A 17,758-nucleotide genomic window follows, 5' to 3' on the forward strand; every position below is an offset into this window, starting at 1 on the left:
GCAAACATTATGCTAGAATCATATTCTTGTATTCACAGACACAGAGAGAGGGAGGGAAGGAAGGAGGGAGGAAGGAAGGAAGAAAGGAAGGAAGGAATGGGAAAGAAAAAGAAACCTTTCACCTTTCAGCCTGGACTGATCAGTTGCTATATCCTTTTGTCCTTGTCTTTGATGAGAGAAAGGACTCCCTGTCAACTTATAACTAGTTTTGTGTCAACTGGCTGCATATCGAAAATTTTATGACCCCTAATAGATCCGTCTGTAAGAGATAGCTCATGCCGTTATTTTAATAACTCAACTAATTATTTGATCTTTACCTTGGAAAGGTAAAGGTGTCCACACTGTTTTCCTCCAAATAAATATAAATTAGATAAATGCCATACACAAACTTGTAACACGTTTGAATTATATATCTCACAAATCAATCATATTTCTATTTGGAGAATCATATTTCTATTTAGAGTTTCCATAGCAGATCACAGGTACTGGAAGTCAGGATTCTCATTTGTTTCTTGGTTTCAATCAAGGGAAAATTAAAACAGCATCTCTCTACTGCTTTACTCCGTCTGTCATTAGGACATTTGTCATATAGTTCTTTCAGCTGTTGAACTGGATTGATGGTTATTGTTGACCCCTCCCCCTGCTTTCTTTCACCAGCTAAATATTTCATCTTCTTCTCATCTCCTTTTAAATTCACTGTGCTCAATTTCATGCAGACTCAGCTATAGAATGCCCTTCAACTTGAAGTAAAACTTTGCTTATCTGAAAATCAAACCTTCCCCTACTGTTTTGTCTCTGTCCTAATCACATTCACTGCTATCACCCTCCTTATTGATGCTGTATTATTTCATACTTTGTAATTAAAAAATATTCAACATTTGTAAAATTAAATTGTTTAAACATGACTCATACTGATGAGCAATTTTGCAAACTGTCAAAATGTATGCATGCACATTTGGTCAAACGCTACCTTTCCTCAATGTATGCATACTCCCTACACTCAAAAACCTACAAATTTCACTAAGGAAATCCCTTGGTACCTATTCCATTTTCCCAAATGCAGACAGCCATTCTGCAGAGATTGCCTACATATTCCTACATGTTTAATATATAAAATCCAACTCATGACTCACTGCAGAAAGGCACATATAACTGGTCAAAAAACTCAGGCTACATCCCCTATCACAGAGTTCTGCACAGTCTTTTCCACAGCAAAAATGTCCCAGAAACCTAAGGCAATTCAATTTAGTTTACACAGTCTTTACCATTTTTCACCTGAAATTGTAAAATTTCAAATTCAAAGACAATGAAAGGCAAATTCACAAGGAATGGTGGTCATCACTTTGGCCTGAACATTAAATAATTTGCAACTCAATTTCAATGGTTGAAAATCATTTTAACTTTGTCCTTTTTGGATGACTGGCACAGCTCAGAGAGTTATAATCATTGGCATAGTCTAGTTGGTGGCCTGTACCTACTGGTGTCCCCAAGGGGTTATACTGAGACCGGTCTCATTCATCATCTTCATCAGCAACCTGAATGAATGGATGGATTGCACCCTCAGGAAGTTTCCTGATAATACAAAACTGGGAGAGGTGTCTGAAACACCATAAGATTGTGCTGCTATTTAGAAAGACCTGGGCAGGCTGGAGAGTTGAGCAGAGAGGAACCTGATGAGGTTCCACTGGGCATGGGTAGAGTCCTGCCCATGGGGAGGCAGAGGAGGAATAAATACATGTATCTTTGTGCAGGTTAGGGGCTGACCAGTTGGAGGTCAGTTATTTTCTCTGTAGAGAAGGATCTGCACATCCTGGGGGACAACAGGCTGGCCATGAGCCAGCACTATGCCCTTTTGACCAAGAAGGCCAATGGTATTCTGGGGTTCATTAAAAAGAGCTGGGCCTGCAGGTTGAGGGAGGTGATCTTCCACCTCTACTCTGCTCTTGTGTGCAGAGTTCTGGGCTCCCCAATTGCAAGAAAGATAGAAAAGTTCTAGAGAGAGTCCAGCAGAGAGCGAACAAAGATGAAGAGGGTTCTGGAGCATCTCCATGAGGAAAGGCAGAGAGACCTGGAAATCTTCAGCTTGGAGAAGAGGAGACTGGGGAGGGATCTTACCAATGCTTATAAATATCTCATGGGCAGGAGTCAAGTGGATAGATCCAGACTATTTTCAGCGGTGCCCAGTGACACAGCAAGGGGCAACAGGCACACAAACTGGAATGCGAGAATTTCCATCTGAACACGAGGAAAATTTTCTGTACTTTAGAGTAACAGAATACTGGAACAGGCTGCCTAGAGAAGCTGTGGAGTTATCTTCTCTGGAAATACTCAGTAACCACCTGGACACTTTCCTGTGTAACCTGTCCTAGGGAATGTGCTTTAGTAAGGGTGTTGGACTGCATGATCCCCAGAGGTCCCTTCAAACTCCTGTGATTCTATGATTCTGGTCAGATACACTGCAATTCCCTCCTAGCAGAAGGTTCTCTTTTGGCTCATTGTCAGTTGGACATTACTGTATACTCACAGGAGCAGTTCAGTCCAAGTATTCACCTTCAATGAGCACCATATGTGTTGTTCTACTCCTACTTCACGCAAGTTGGCTGTCAAGGCATATAAAATTAATACGTTCTCAAGCTGAAAACTTACAAAATGGAAAAGTAGAATTAATAAGGAAATCTTAACACTTATTTACTGCAAGAAACTTTTCAGTATCTTTCTCAAAGTTCAGTAATTACAGTGATAACCCAAAGGGAAGAAGAATGTAACAATCAGGGCTTGACACATAAGAAAAGGATTATTACCTTTTTTGAGCATAAAAGACTCAGTACTGGGGCAGTGAATTGTTCCTATTCAAGGCAAGATTTTGAAGTAATTCTGCCACAACTACTGGTCCACCAGCACTAACCTCCCACATGAGGAAAGCAGTAATGTAGACTGTCACTTCCTCATGCAGTTTGCAATCACCTCACAAATCAGATTCTCCCTTTCTACCAGCAATTTCTGTAGAGCTTTCTAGATTACATGTTTTTAGAACCAGAAAAGGACATCTACTCACATCCCAATCAGCAGCTTCAGAAGATGTCAGTCATTACTAGCACTTGTATTTATATCATACGATTCAAGTTTGGTTTTGATTGGCATAGCTGGGGAGATGGATTATTTAGAATTCTTCTTTTTCTTCTTCTTCTATGTAGTTTTACCAATAAAGTTTACAATGTTCCTATGACCTATATTTTCCTGAAGTTATAGGAACACAACAGAAAGCAGAGAAAACAAAAATAAAAATTATGGTGCTATGATATGCACATGAAAAAAAAAAAAGAATTTTTTAAGAAAATCGGCTTTAGGACTATATTTTAATAGCAGATGATTTATGTAAGTACAGAAATCCTTAGTATGCCAGAGAAAATCTGAATAGGCACATGACAGAATGCCACATCCAAGAAAGAAGACGCAGGAGATTAAACACTACATATAAATTCTTGCCTTTCACAGTGAAGCTTGGATTTTTCTCTCCATTATTCATAACAGAAGAATTTGTGGCAAACAGGTTAAGGTGAAGTAGCATCAGAATTCAAATGTAAAGATGAAAGAGACGTGACAATACAAATGCTTTCAAGAGTCAAAAAAAAAAAAAACAAAAAAAAAAAAAACCTTTATTAAATGGAAAAGGAATGATAATATTTTACCATTTGGACATAACTGCTTAATTAATAGTCTCAGATTAACTTAATGTAACCTAGGCACATACTTAAGTTTGTATATGACCACAGCCTTTTTGAATATTTGTGATATATGTAGCACAATTTTTGAGTCTTAAAATTATCCAGAGGATGCCTTAGAAAACAAAGAAAGATTTTTCCATTTTGTTGGAAAGCAAAAGTGATTTAGAAGTTACACAGTTAAAATATCATGTATACAAAACAGTGAAAAAAATCATGAATAGAGTTCTGATAAACATAGCTACTACACAACATATTTTCATTCATTAAACTATAGAGTTTTTATTGACAGCACTATAGTCATTGAGGAATGGCCTTATTCAGGAATCAGAACAAGGATTCACACCGCAGATATCCATTATTCAAGGTCTTCCTTGAAATTAGGATGTTATCAGCCTTTGGGAAAAGAAAATGATTAATCAAGTTGACATAAAACTGCTTTCCAAAACGTTTAGAAGTAGGTCAACAAATAAGCAAGGAAGGTTCTTGCAAAAGTTCTTGTCTTTTCCAGGAGAAAAAAAAAAAAAGCCTTACTTTTGAGAGATGCACCTGAAACTGCCTAAAACTAGGCAGTTTTAAGCTTTAGTTATTCACACTTATCAAATAAAATTTTACCTCAGCAGAGGAATAAGGAGAGAAATGACAGTTCTATCTTGACTTTCACATCAAGATAATTACAGCCATCCTATCTCTGTCAAATCTGATTATAAACCAGGGATCAGCAGGCAGGAGATTAAAAGCTCATCTGAGTATATGCAACAAATGAAATTGATGAGAACTGCCCAAATTGTGTCAGTTTTACAGAAACAGCAGATTGACAGACTATTGGAATTAAAGATATGAGAGTTCTCATTCTCACTCTGGCTTTGAAATGCAAATGAAAGCTGCTGGAATTGTTGAACAGCAAGTGCTAACCTTTTTATATATAGTGGGCATCTTCTCCTGTTAACAGGATTTGTGGAGCACAAGATCAGCATTATATTAAACTGAGATCCTTGCTAATCCTTGTTGGTTGTTTTTTTGTTGTTTTGTTTTTGTTTTTGTTTTGTTTTGTTTTGTTTTTTTTTGGGGGGGGGGGATCCTGTTCATTCTAGAGATTTTTTCTTCATGTGCAATTTAGGCATCAATTTTTATTCCAGAAGAAAAGGAAGTTATTGTTGCTGCATGTTCTGTTATGTACTTAAGACATTGCATGAACACTACAGCCCATTGAGCACTTATCTACATTCTTTAGAGAAGCCACAGCTCAAAAAGGAAGAAGTGACCACGCCAGCTCTACAAGCAGCAAGAAAAACTGGAAAAGGATGTTTGTATACATAATCTATATCAGATATACAACTGAAGAGCTAGAGTGCTTTTTTGTTTGCTTACTTTTTTTTCCCTCCAAAGTTGTCTTTCCTACCATCACTTAACTAAACAAAATAAATGGCATTCTTCTTTTTCAGTTGCCACAATGTGATTTATTTCATCAGATACTTTTTACCAACTTTACTATTTATCATGCTGATATATTTTGAACATAAAGTGATGCAAGCTAGAAATGGGTGTCCTTCAATTGCCTGATGCTCTCTAAAACCTTTCTAAACACCTGTAAATACATCACAAAGCAACAAGTCATCTCTACCTCTATAAGCAAACAAAGTGATGTTTCCTAAGTCTCCCCTCCCTACAGGGACAACCTCTTAGAGGTTGACAGACACAGGCACCACATGCAGTACCTAATGCTAATTTGGGAGTTACATGAACCCAAATCTGTACCTGTTCTTTCACAAACAAGAGAAAGACCAAGTGCATTCAGGGCACTGCTTCTGACAGCGTGCAAGTGACTCTCCCAGAATCGTGCTGTGTGTAGGAGTAGTGGATCACTGGGACTAAGCAAGTTTAATTTCATTCTCCATGAACTGCAAATGTAATTTCTCTTGGTGCATCCTAGGAAAAGTACAGCAGCAAGACTATCCTCCCACTGTGGATTTACTAAAGTGATGATTTTTTTATTTTTTTTTAAAGGAATGGAAAAGAGAGAAAAAGAAATGATATGCAGAATAAAACTCTACTGCTTATACTTTTTTTCCCCCGATTATACTTGTCTAAAATGGAGGATTCACTGACATTTTCAAATAATTTCTTTTCTTTCAGCTATCATTAAAGATATATTTTGGAAAAAAAATCACCACATGAAAAGTCAGAATAATCACTTTCCATGTCCTTCCCATCCTCCCACCTTTTCTTTTACGAGTATTTCTGCTTTTATGGCCTAAATTCTTCTCCTGAAGTCAAACCCTCTGTTTATGGTATCACAGTGGTTGCTGTGGAGGTGATTATGATGTACAAAGCCAAAAGGGATGGGTTACAAATTGGAATGAAGAGCGGCATCTCACTAAACCTGTTTAAAGTAGTAGTAGATATTAAAAAAATACAGTGTGTACATTGGAAGCAAGCACATTAACTCATAAACGACTGTTTCCTATCAACTTTCATTATCACAACTGTTTCAGATATGTTAATATAATAGCTTTGGAGATAAAGTGTTTAAGTATACATATGGAAACAAGCATAAAGCATGAACAGACAGTGCTAGCACAGATGGCAGCAGACTCCTAACTATATTCTTCAGTAGTGCCTGCTGCATTTGCTATCTTCTGCAGCAGAAACATGCAAACAACAAACTGTGGTAGCATAGACTGTCGCTGTACTCCAATCACAAAAATACTTAACATAATCCTGCACACAGTACGTTTCTCTATGCCAGATTCCAGACTCAGAATGAGTTATGACTAGAGAACATAGATTCCTGAAAAAGCTATTAGTTCATCCTAATTCCTCCTGCTACAAGGATTAGTTTCGTATACATCTTCTCTGACATACACACACTTAAAAATACAACTGTTCAAGTACAGGTGCTAATTCTCAAGAAATGTGTTACATATTAGAAATAGAAGAAATCTGCCTTGGCATTTCCACCACAGAGGAAGACACTGTCAAATTTTCACAACCTTGGTGGCAGAACTTAATTTTGGCCTACATTAGGAAAAACAGAAATGATTTATATTAAGTGAATTAGTTTCAAACCTTGCCCCTAACATTGACACCTGAAGCACTACTGGAAGCATGTAGGCATGTAGGCTCCTTGTACTCTTAACATCCATGTATGAAGAACATTAGAGCAGATGACAAATCAAAGAAACTAGAAAGGCACATATACCTTCCACATTTGATTATTTTTTTCCTGGAACACAGTTTAGTGCAGATCAAGATGTGATTCCAAGTTAATTGAATGTCAAGGTCCAAGGAAAGCCACGAAGGTTTCTGAATCAAATCAAAACTGTACTGAACTACTGAACTGTAACATGTACTTAGCTGCATGTTAAAAACAAAAATACACAAAGAGCAGTGGGATAATGTTAAAATCAGGTGTCAAATAAAAACATTAATGCAAACAAGAGGAAAAAAAATAAAAATGAGACTTTAATGGCCTTAGAATTCAATCATTTTAAAATCTTGTTAGGCATAAAAAGTTATTCTCTAAACAATCTTTCAACATAAGTGCTTCGTGAGTGCCCATGGTGTAACATAACCTATACATAGCTACAGCAGTGTTAACTAATTAGTTACATTATCGTTATAAATTCAGTTATTTAAACAAGAAAGACAATGACTGTTAACACCAGAAAATAGAAAATATTTCAGTGGAAAGAAAAAAATAATACTTCCTATTCCAAGAAAATGCATTCCCACAAGGTCATCATCATTACATGCGGTCTGCTGCATGACAGTGCCATTAGGAACTGAAATTCATTGGCTGGTGAAAGAAAATAGTGGAACATTAAGATGAATTGGAGCTGCAATTCTTTAATCAAGTCAGACATAGTTGGATAAACCCACCTAATACAGCAGGCAAAGTAGCACATGGAAACCCCTGTGTAGGAACCCCAAAGCTGGGGAAGAGAACTATCAACTTAAATTCAACAGAATTATAGAAATGTTCAAGTTGAAAGGACCTTTAAAGGTCACCTAGTCCAAATGAACAGGGATGCCTATGCTACATGGGGTTGCTTACAGCCTCGTCCAGCCTGACCTTGAATGTCTCCTGGGACAGGTGGTCATTGGTGGTCCACTCTGTGAACCATCATGTTCCTAGATCCTCATAAAAGAAAACAGAAGCAGGCTCCAAAAAGTCTGTGAAAGGTTCCTGATATTCAGAGGTACTCAATGAGCACTGGGCTCTAGGGTCGCCATCAGGCTACATCTTTCTTGATCTTGGCTTGAGAGTACAATAAGTGCAGTCAGAACATTGAAATACAGGATGTTTGACTCATGAATTATTTATTCATTTATTTATAATCTGATTTGGGCCAGAAAGTGTGATGATTCAGGAATACAATGGATTTCCACAGATTTGTGGGTAAACACCAGTAAGCCTAGGACCAAGACTCACACAGGACTTCTACTAACAGAACCCAAGAAATGGCGTTGGTTACAGAGGACAGTGCAGGAATGCAGTTAGACAATACTTAATTAGATACAACACTAGCGCTCTTTTTCTTTAACATTGCTGAAGAAAGCTGCACATACCAGAAATTGGTTATCTTACTCTAGAAGAGAATAAGAGATGAAAATGAATATTGAACCTGAAGCTTTAAATCAAACCAAATGCATTCAGGAGCAATCTTCAACATATTTAAGGAAGAGATGAAGAAAAACTGAGCAGTGTAGAAACTGAAACCTTTGTTCCTGTCAAAAACAAAACAATACAAAACAAAGCAACCACAAAAACAATGTAGCAGAGCATTAAGTTTCAGGCTCTTTCCTTAATGACCAAGGACTTCTGTGCTGTAACTGCACAGTGACACTTCAATTACTCAAACTGTCAAGACCTTTCTTGTCACAAAATTTTACCTGCAATTCTTATTTATGCAATGGAATGCCTCAAGGCCAGATAACTAGCACACTGCTCTGTATTTATCAAAAAGTTAATGTGTTTCTTGGTGTACTCTAGCATGGGACTGCAAGCTTAAGAATAGCTGCTGTTGTTCTTATGCAGAAAGCATATAAGCAAATTTATTGTTTTCCATCCTTTCTGAAGCATCCCAGAACAAGCCAGTTTCTATTACGTTTTGCAAATTATGCTTCAGATCAGCTATAGTATCTTTTTAGCACCACTTCCTCTTGGCCCAATTTCTACAAACACATAGCTACCAGGTACAACTGCCTCTTTTACAGTTTCCAGATTTGATTTTGAATTTGGGCTTGTGAAAAAAGTAACAAATGTCAGATTCTGTACATTCTTCTTCCTTAGATGTTTTCAAGACTGGAGAAAGCTCTGAGCAACTTGTTCTGGTGCCACAGTTGACCCTGAAACTTCACTAGTGTACTTCCAATTTGAATTACTCTATGCATTCGTCAGTTTCCACTCAATACTCTGAGTAGAATCAGAGTAAAATGGATGCAAAAATTTTAACTTGATAAAAAAAAAAAAAAGCTGCGCAGCATTGTGACATCATACCAGTAAAGAGTTTTGCAACATTCCTCTTTTCAGACGATGATTAAAAGTGTGCATCTACCACCAAATCAACTTTGTGGTGCTACAGGAATAAGATACAGCAAAAAAGCCATCTACACTTCAGAGTTCATCTTCAGATTTATCTTTTCCTGCAATAGAATTGCTGAGAGTTATTAAGAACTCCGAAAATTTATCAGGTGTCATTTAGTCACCACTTCTGTTAAAATCATTTATCTGTGTCAGCCCTCAGAACAATATGCAAAATAAAAAAAAAAAAATCCAGAAAACAAGGTCACCAACTGCTATGTAGCATACAGCAAGTGGCCACATCCCACAAGCTCAAGTCATTCAAAGATCAGAAACTCACTCTGATGGCCACTGTTTCTGCAGGGTAATTCTTTTTCTGCCTTCATATTTGTAAAGTAAAAAATGAAAAAAAGTCAAGTGACTGAAGTGAGATTAATCTCAGTCTATAGACTAGGAAAGAAAACAAAAACTATTCAGAATAAAACCCAAAACATGCTCCTATTGTGATCATACAGTCACTATATCTCAGTGGACAATAATCAGATTCCTATTGCACTATTACTAAAAGCACTGATAAGTTCTTTTTTGCTTTGTTTGAACTTATCTTGGTAAGCCAAAGGTCTGGAGCAATTGAGGCTGCATCCAGCTGTACCGTTACCATAAACAACTGACCAGCCCCTCAGGCTACTTCAGTGTTAACTGAAATCAATACCCGGGAGCAGAATGGCATAGAGAACCTACAGAACTCCAACGTCATCCAGACTGAAAAAGGGAAAGACCGTGTTTCCCTAAAGCATTTATTGTGCTCTAAAGATCACTTTCATCCAGCTCTAAAATGGATTTTCTAAGTGTCTCTTGAAATGCAAAATAGCTAGGAGGCCAAAAATGCATACCCTCTAACTTGAAAAGAAAATTAAAATTGAAATTAAAAAAAATTGCATTCCAATACCCTTCAACTCAAGCTTGGTAATAAACCATATATTAATGAAGCCAATTCCAGATTACCGGGACGTCTTATGCTCAGAAATAATGCAGAAGCCTGGAAACATTCTGCCCGGCACAGCCATCCATCTGTTCTGTGATCCTGGTTGATTTGAATGCATCACAAGGATGCCTTGATCTTTCTGAATACAGCTTCAGATCACACAGCCTCCTCTCAATTGCCTCCAAATAATTATTCTCATGCCCATTTTTTGGCTAGCAACAACTACAACCTCTCACATGAAACAACAGCAACTACCAGCCATAAAGAAGAAATTGGTGAAGAAGTCCAGTATACTTCATGTGACTTTTCTTAATCCAGCCTCTGGAGAGGAGAATCTGTTCTCAGCTTCCTATTCCTCCCCCTCGCTACAAATGCCAGTTGTTTAGACAGCTCTAGTTTCAGAGTTTCAGAGCAGTAAGAATTGATCTAAATACTGGAATGGTTTATAGAGCCAAGCTCAATGCAGTCATTGACAATAACAAGTCTTTTTTTCCTCACTTTTTTCCACAGGCTCTTGGGCTCATTATCACAAGCTAACAGTTCTGCTTTAATCTGTCCTCAGGAGAAGGTTCTGCTCACTAATTTCTCTTCCTTTTTTCTGCTTTTCAATACTACTTAGGAGTACAGCATCAACAAACATACTGGCCGCAGACAGCACACATGACAAAATCCCAAAACCATCTCAAATAGAACCCCTTACATTTTACAAATTATGTAAGTTTCATTTACTAAGCACATGCTTCAGTATTTACAACTTTTTTCATGGAAATAATGAGAATAATATAAACAACAACAACACAGTATTAAGATTACATTCTATAAAATGAGTTAAGGTACAACCAGTTGACTACTTTTTTAATAAAAGGGCATTTATTTGCAAAGTACTCTACTGCAGTAGCAGCCACAGTGCTACCTGCAAGTCCCCTCCTGTGGCAAGAGATGTCATATATGTATATGTATTACAGCTCTGCTATGATTTTGTATGAATGGAAATACTACAATTTCACATATAAGGAGACAGAATATGAAAATGCTCCCTTGGAGTTTCATGAGAAAGAAGTGGAATCCTAGGAGAATAAAGATATTCCAGGTTTTGTGATGGCTTATCCTGCTGCTGCTCAGAACAGCACTGGGTCAAGTCCAGCCCAAATACATATGGGAAAGCAGTCGGGAGTTGCTATGGTTCCAATCATTATGGCAAGGTAATGAAACAAATTCAGTGCATAAACAGACATTCCAACTTTAGTTAACGGACAAGATGATTCATTGTTATAATATGGCAAAGCTAAATGGAAAGACAAAGGCAGAGACACTATACTGAGGACTAAGACTGGAAACTTCCAGATGTGAGTATAAAATGCCCCTGAGCCAGAGTTACTCAAAATATGAAATACTTCAGAATGTACTAAAACGAGATAGATTCTATAGTTCTGTCAGAGTAATCATTTCATCTAGCTCACAATTTAAACTATGAGATTCAAATTACCACGTGAGTGATTTCTTTCCCATTTTAAAGCACACTTCGTATTTCCCAGTAAAGTGATTTGTGACCTCTGTCTGATTAAAACTCTCCAAATCTTCCTTGAAGAGAGCTCAGGGAAAAAAAAAAAAAAAAAAAAAAAAAAAAAAAAAAAAAAAAGGTTATGGATGGAGAGGAAGTCTTTGGTTTCTTAACTATATTTTCTGCACAAAAATCAGACTTAAATGATCATCATAAAATTGTACTTTCACTCCTCTAGATTCTAGACAGCAAGCTTGTCATTCTATTGTAAGCTCAGATTTTGAATAATCTATGGCTTTGTAGTTATGGTTTCTTATTTATAATTGTATAATTTGCAGTGCTAAGGTTTTATTAGCATCATAAACAAATTCTTCCATGAACAAGGGGAAAAAATGGTACATACAGTCACGTAACAGGTATTTACAGATTTTATCATGCACATTTCTGGCAAGAAGAATATTGCCTCTTTCTTTTTTTTTTAATACAATGTCAGAGTGAACTAATTTGAAAAATACTGCAGAAGCAAAAATATTTTTCAAGTATCAAAATTTGAGTTATTGAGGACCCCAAGCTTCATTGAAGAAAAGGAAAACACACAACGGAAAAAAACATAGCATTGAATATTTTGGGTTAGAAGGAGCCTTAAAGACCACCTAGTTGCAAATGCCCTGCTGTGGGCAGGGACACCTCCCACCAGATCAGGTTGCCCAAAGCCCAATCCAACCTGGCCTTGAACATTTTCAGGGCTGGGGACATCCACAGCTTGCCTGGTTAATCTGTCCTACTGCTTCACACCCTCACAGTAAAGAATTTCCTCCCTAAATCAGATCTGAATCTATTCTCTTTAAATCTAATGATATTACCCCTTGTCATATCATTACATGCCCTTGTAAAAAGTCTCTTCCCATCAGACAACACACTCAAGTCAACTTCCTTGGGGATGTTCTTAATTCCATTTTCCACCCGGCTGGTATTTGTGTTTGGAATGTCCCTGACACAGATGCAAAACCTTGCACTTGCCCTTGTTGAATTCCTAAGGTTCATACAAGCTCACCTTTCAAGTTTGTCAAGGACCCTCTGGATGGGATCCCTTCCTTCCAGCATGTTGACCACACCATACAGCTTAGTGTCATCTGCAAAACTGATGAAAGTGCACTCAAGCCTACTGTCCATGTTGATGACAAAGCTGTTAGATAGTATCAGTCCTGCCAGTCCCACTCAGCACTGGACATCAGATCTTTTGAGTGCGATCATCCAGCCAATTACTTATCCATCAAGTGGTCCATCCATCAAATTCATGTCTTTCCAGCTTAGAGAGAAGAGTGTCATGTAGAACAAGAACATTATATGGGATAGTGTCAAATGCTTTGCACAAGTCCAGGTGGATTATGTCATTTGCTCTTCCCTCATCTGCCAATCCTGCAACCTTGCTGAAGGCCACCAAATTTGTCAGATAGAATTTGCCCTTAGTGTAGTTTTGCTTGTCACCAACCACTTCTTTATTTTCTAGGTGCCTCAGCATAGTTTCCAGGAGGATCTGCTTCACGGTCTTGCAGAATCTTTACATGCTCTCTGACTAATGTGACAAGATTCCAGAAGCAGCTATGGCATCTGAGTGTTAGTAGATCCAAACAGGAATAAATGTCAATGTTCATATTTTATGAATATGTGAGTAAAAATGGTTTAAAATTTAAAGTTTACCTGCAGATTTTTCCAGCTAGGCACAAAAAACAGGCTTACTTGATTTAAGAACTTCTGTTATGTTAAGCAGGCATATAACGCCTACATGAATTTCAGACATTTACTTTTACAAATACTACAATAAGCCACAGGCAAAAAGCAAGGTGTAGAGAGCTACGCCTCCAGCACAACAGAACATTTGGTTATGACTGCCTGAATACAACCAAGAACATTATTTCCCAGGAGACAGAGAAGGAAGAAAGAAGAAAACTGACAGCACATTGTGAATATTTCAAGGAAAATATGTGAAGATAAGACCACCTGAAATTGGAAAGCTTGTAAGACTCATTTCTCTGCTATCAATTGTAGAATTAGTCCTATCCAGTGCAGTCACAATCAGAAGCTGTTAGCATATGCGTATATATCCAAGGACGTCCATTGGAGAAACCATGACTTGTAGCTTTCTTCCTCTTGTACCTTTATCCTCCCTGTCTTTCACTGGTTCAACACAGAGAAGTCTAGTTCTCTAGAGCAATAATATGCTGGAGACATTCAAGTCCAGGTTGGATGTGGCCTTGGGCAGCCTAATCTAGTGCTTGGCAGCCCTGCTTATGGCAAGGGGGTTAAAACTGGCTGATCTTTAAGGTCGTTTCCAACCTAAGCCATTCTATGATTCTTACCTCGCTACAACATTTCTGTCGCTCTCAGAAGGAAATGACACCAAACAGAAGGGGCAACAATAGTTTATGACTTGTTTTGTGACAACTCCAGATAGGTTAAGGCAACAAGTAGATGAAACAGGTGGGTAAAAAATGGTTTTGTTTTAATACAGATCACATTTTTTTACTGAGCCTACCTGGGCATGATTGAACATATTGGCACAACACCAAATGATCATATTGTGCTGATTTAAACACAGAAAACTTCCATTCCCTAGACTTGGCACATGTTGTTAGCAATTAAAAATATATCTTTTATGAAGTAATTGCTGTCTAAGACCTCACTATACACATAGTCCTACACACACATTCAGCACTATTTATTTACTTTTCGCTGTCGTAATTGGTTTAGTACTATGGACGCAGAACTACTGGCTTACTACAGAACTTTCACATAGTTTTAAATATGTATGTAAAGTATTGCTTGCTTCTCAGCAGTTATTTTTGGTGGTGTCAGATAATGTAGACGCCTTTCTCTTTCACAGTTTTTAGTCACAAGACTTCCATACCTTCTCTTCAAGGGATGAGACACCCAATACATATCAAAGTTTTGTTGAGTAGTACAGAAAAACACTATTTAATGTAAACTGTGGTTTTCACTATGCTACTATTCAACATCTTCTGCTTAGAGAGGATCTGTAGAACTCTGGCTGTAGCCATCCATCTGGGTTTTCAAGCTCTTGGGAGATTTTACAGGTAAGAGGCTATTGTTAATCAAACACCAAATAATTTTAAAACAGGCTTTTTACAAGATCACTAATGTATATCATCTTACCACGACCTTGAACTTTTTGTGTTGACTTTTTTTTTTTTTGCTGTCTAGACAAGTCCTACTTTACATTGCTTTGCATTTTCCATAGTGTCATACCACGTAAAACAAGATATTCTGTACATGCAATCATAAAGAAAATTTCATGTTTGTCTTTTGTGTTTTTAAAAAATACAGAAAAGTCTCAGGTCACGATGCTGTAAATTTATGATTTGATTATGAAAAAGCATTGATTTACTTGCAACTGCTAAGATAAAGTTGTAATTAGTAAAGCACTCAATAAGCACGCTTGATCTCAAATAGCTCTACATCAAAATAAATCAACAGCTATATTTACTCTCATCAAAGGTGAGAAGAACATCAGAGCTGGTTAATACTTGTAACTCGATGCAGTCAAAGGCAGGCTTGCTCATATGTTCACAGCTCAGTGTGCCTGAAGCAGCCAGCCAGCTCTAGGTGATGACTGAGAATATATATCTTAATCCTTAACCCTAATCTTCATACACTGAAATGTGCTTGGTCTTCAGTTTGTGTCAACCATAACAGCATCGTTGAGATCCACAGAGCTATGTCACATTTTACCAATGTGGATTGGCAGCCAACTGAAATGAGTTTGCAACAAAAAGAACAGGAAAGAACAGCTTTCCCCCCACATCTCCCTCCCCTAGAAATTGAATTATTTCATATCCCTGCTGCCTCCCTGTTCTGTCACAAAAATATGAATATTTCTTGGTCATTCTGATAATTGCGTACATGTAAGAATGAATGACAGGACACAGTTAAAACTGCTTACAGCTCACATACCATAGTTTTACTTTTGGGTATATCCTACAACTCCTCCAATCTTCAACTTAAACATTAAGTAAATTTTCCACACCAATGCAAAGTGGTCTATTATTACCTGATGCATAAATAATATGCAAATAAATAAATAAATGCCTGGAATCCATTCTTGGAAAAAAAAGCATTTCTAAAACTTTGAAATTTTAAGAAGCATATCAAAGTAATACTTCACTTCCCTGCCTTCACTTCTCCAAAAGATCTCACTGCAGTACACACAGTCAGCAGTAAGGACATACAGGCTAGTTTTGTTTCTACCTTACATCTGCAGCTCTTAACAGATAGCAAATGATCCTTCAAAAAAGTCTACCTTGCAAAGATAGCACAGCAGAAAGAGCGATTATCCTTAAATACTTTCCAAAAATAACTAGGATGCAAAATACACGTGCTTCAGAGTCATTTTGCATTCCATGGTGTTACAGTAATTACTTCAATGAGAATTTATGATACTTTTCAAAAACAATTTAACAAAGCAACAGACTAAAGCACACCGCACTGTTACTCTGAATCAGAACTGACTTACAAATCTCCCTAACCGAACTAATTTACAGTACAGCTACTTTGATGTTCTCATCAGGACAGCACACCATCCGCTATAACTTAGCTATGAGGGCAAAGTTTCTGGTAGGAAGAGTTTCCATTTGGCCTAATGCCTGCACCGCTCTGTTTGCAGGGTGCACTCTGGCTCTCCCCAGCTCAGTGCCAGAGCTCCCGTTGGCTCCAGGACATCACGTTTCGGTCTCTGCAGTACCCACAATAACTGCTCTCAGAGGTGTCACCAACTCTTTTCTTTTTGTGATTCCCCACTACGTTCAGAAAGAGCTGCATAAAGATTTACAACCACAGGCCGCTATTTTTATTCCCTAGCTGGATAGCACCTCCTCTCCTGCACAGTCATTTCCTTCAGAGTTCTGGTGATACCCACCGACAAAACCTCTGCTCGGACTTTTAGACTGTTTCTTTTTGAAAGAAGAGCAGTTCGGCAACTCCCGGCGCTGGGCAGACCCCACGGACACCCCAGGGTTCGCCTTCGCACCAGCTCTGCTCCGACGGTGTCACCTCCAGGCGCCGGGACTCCGCGCTCCCCGCAGCGCTCCTGGCGGAGCCATGCGCGTCGCGAAGGGCACGAAGTTCCTGCGGGAGTGTAACGGCCAGCACGGCGGGCACAGCCTTTCAGGGTCGGGAGAGCTATGTAAGTGCTGCTCAGACCCGGCGATGAGCATCTCACTCTCCGAGGAACTGACGGGGGACGGGAGCAGGCAGGGCAAGTGTTTTTCACAGCGCCTCCCGAGCATTAAGACAAAACACGGGCATGCCAAGAAAGATTTCTAGGACTCTTCCCAGGTTCGCTACCGCTTGGCTGCCTGAAAGCGCCTTCCGCAACAATTAAAGAAGCCGCTGTCACAGGGACATGTGGAAACGCCCGCAAACAGCGTTCCTCACCCCCCAACGCCCGCCGAGCCCGGGACGCGTCGTGGAGTTCGGGGCGCTCGCTGCCCTCGCACCGCGGCGAGGCAGGAGGAGCAGCAGCCCCCGTCCTGAACGCCATCAGCGGGCAGCGCGAGTCCCCTGCCAGACACTCCCATCCCGCCCCGCAGAGACCCTTACCGTGCTGCTGCCGGGGCTTGCCGCCCGGCGCCTTCTCCTTCCTGCCGCTCCGCATCCGCCAGCACGCCGCCCCTCTGCCCAGCGCGCCGGCCATGCCGCGGGCGGGGCGGCCCCGCGCAGCGCCGGGCCCGGCGGGGACAGCGCGGGGCGGAGATGGGGCGCGGGACGCGGCGGAGTGGGGTGGGAGCAGCGCGAGGCCGGAGCAGCGTGGGGCCAGCGGTCCCGCCTCCCCCGGCCCGGCGTCAGGCAGCGGCTACGGGCAGCGCCGCCCGCGCCCCCCGCCCCTCTCCGCCCGCGGGGGCGGCGGGGCTGCCGGGGCTGGGCGGCTTTCCAGGCTTTGGGAATGACGGCGCTCATCGCAACCCACCCCCACCTCCCCAGCTCTGCCCGCCGGCAGTCCTCCCACA

At 39.6% G+C, this 17,758-nt stretch overlaps 1 protein-coding gene across 1 annotated transcript in view; it reads right to left on the bottom strand.

Annotated features, from left to right (window-relative positions):
• The window catches only part of ZNF385D (zinc finger protein 385D), a 375,527-nt gene extending 358,069 nt beyond the window's left edge, over positions 1-17,458 (bottom strand). The window contains exon 1 of the mRNA XM_052692235.1: positions 17,352-17,458. Coding sequence (XP_052548195.1) covers positions 17,352-17,445 — 94 coding nt within the window. The 5' untranslated portion in view covers positions 17,446-17,458. The remainder of the gene's footprint in view (positions 1-17,351) is intronic.
• Between the last annotated feature and the right edge of the window lie 300 nt (positions 17,459-17,758).

This window comes from Tympanuchus pallidicinctus, unplaced genomic scaffold (assembly GCF_026119805.1).
Source record: "Tympanuchus pallidicinctus isolate F22 unplaced genomic scaffold, pur_lepc_1.0 scaffold3, whole genome shotgun sequence".
Taxonomy (NCBI): Eukaryota; Metazoa; Chordata; class Aves; order Galliformes; family Phasianidae; genus Tympanuchus; species Tympanuchus pallidicinctus.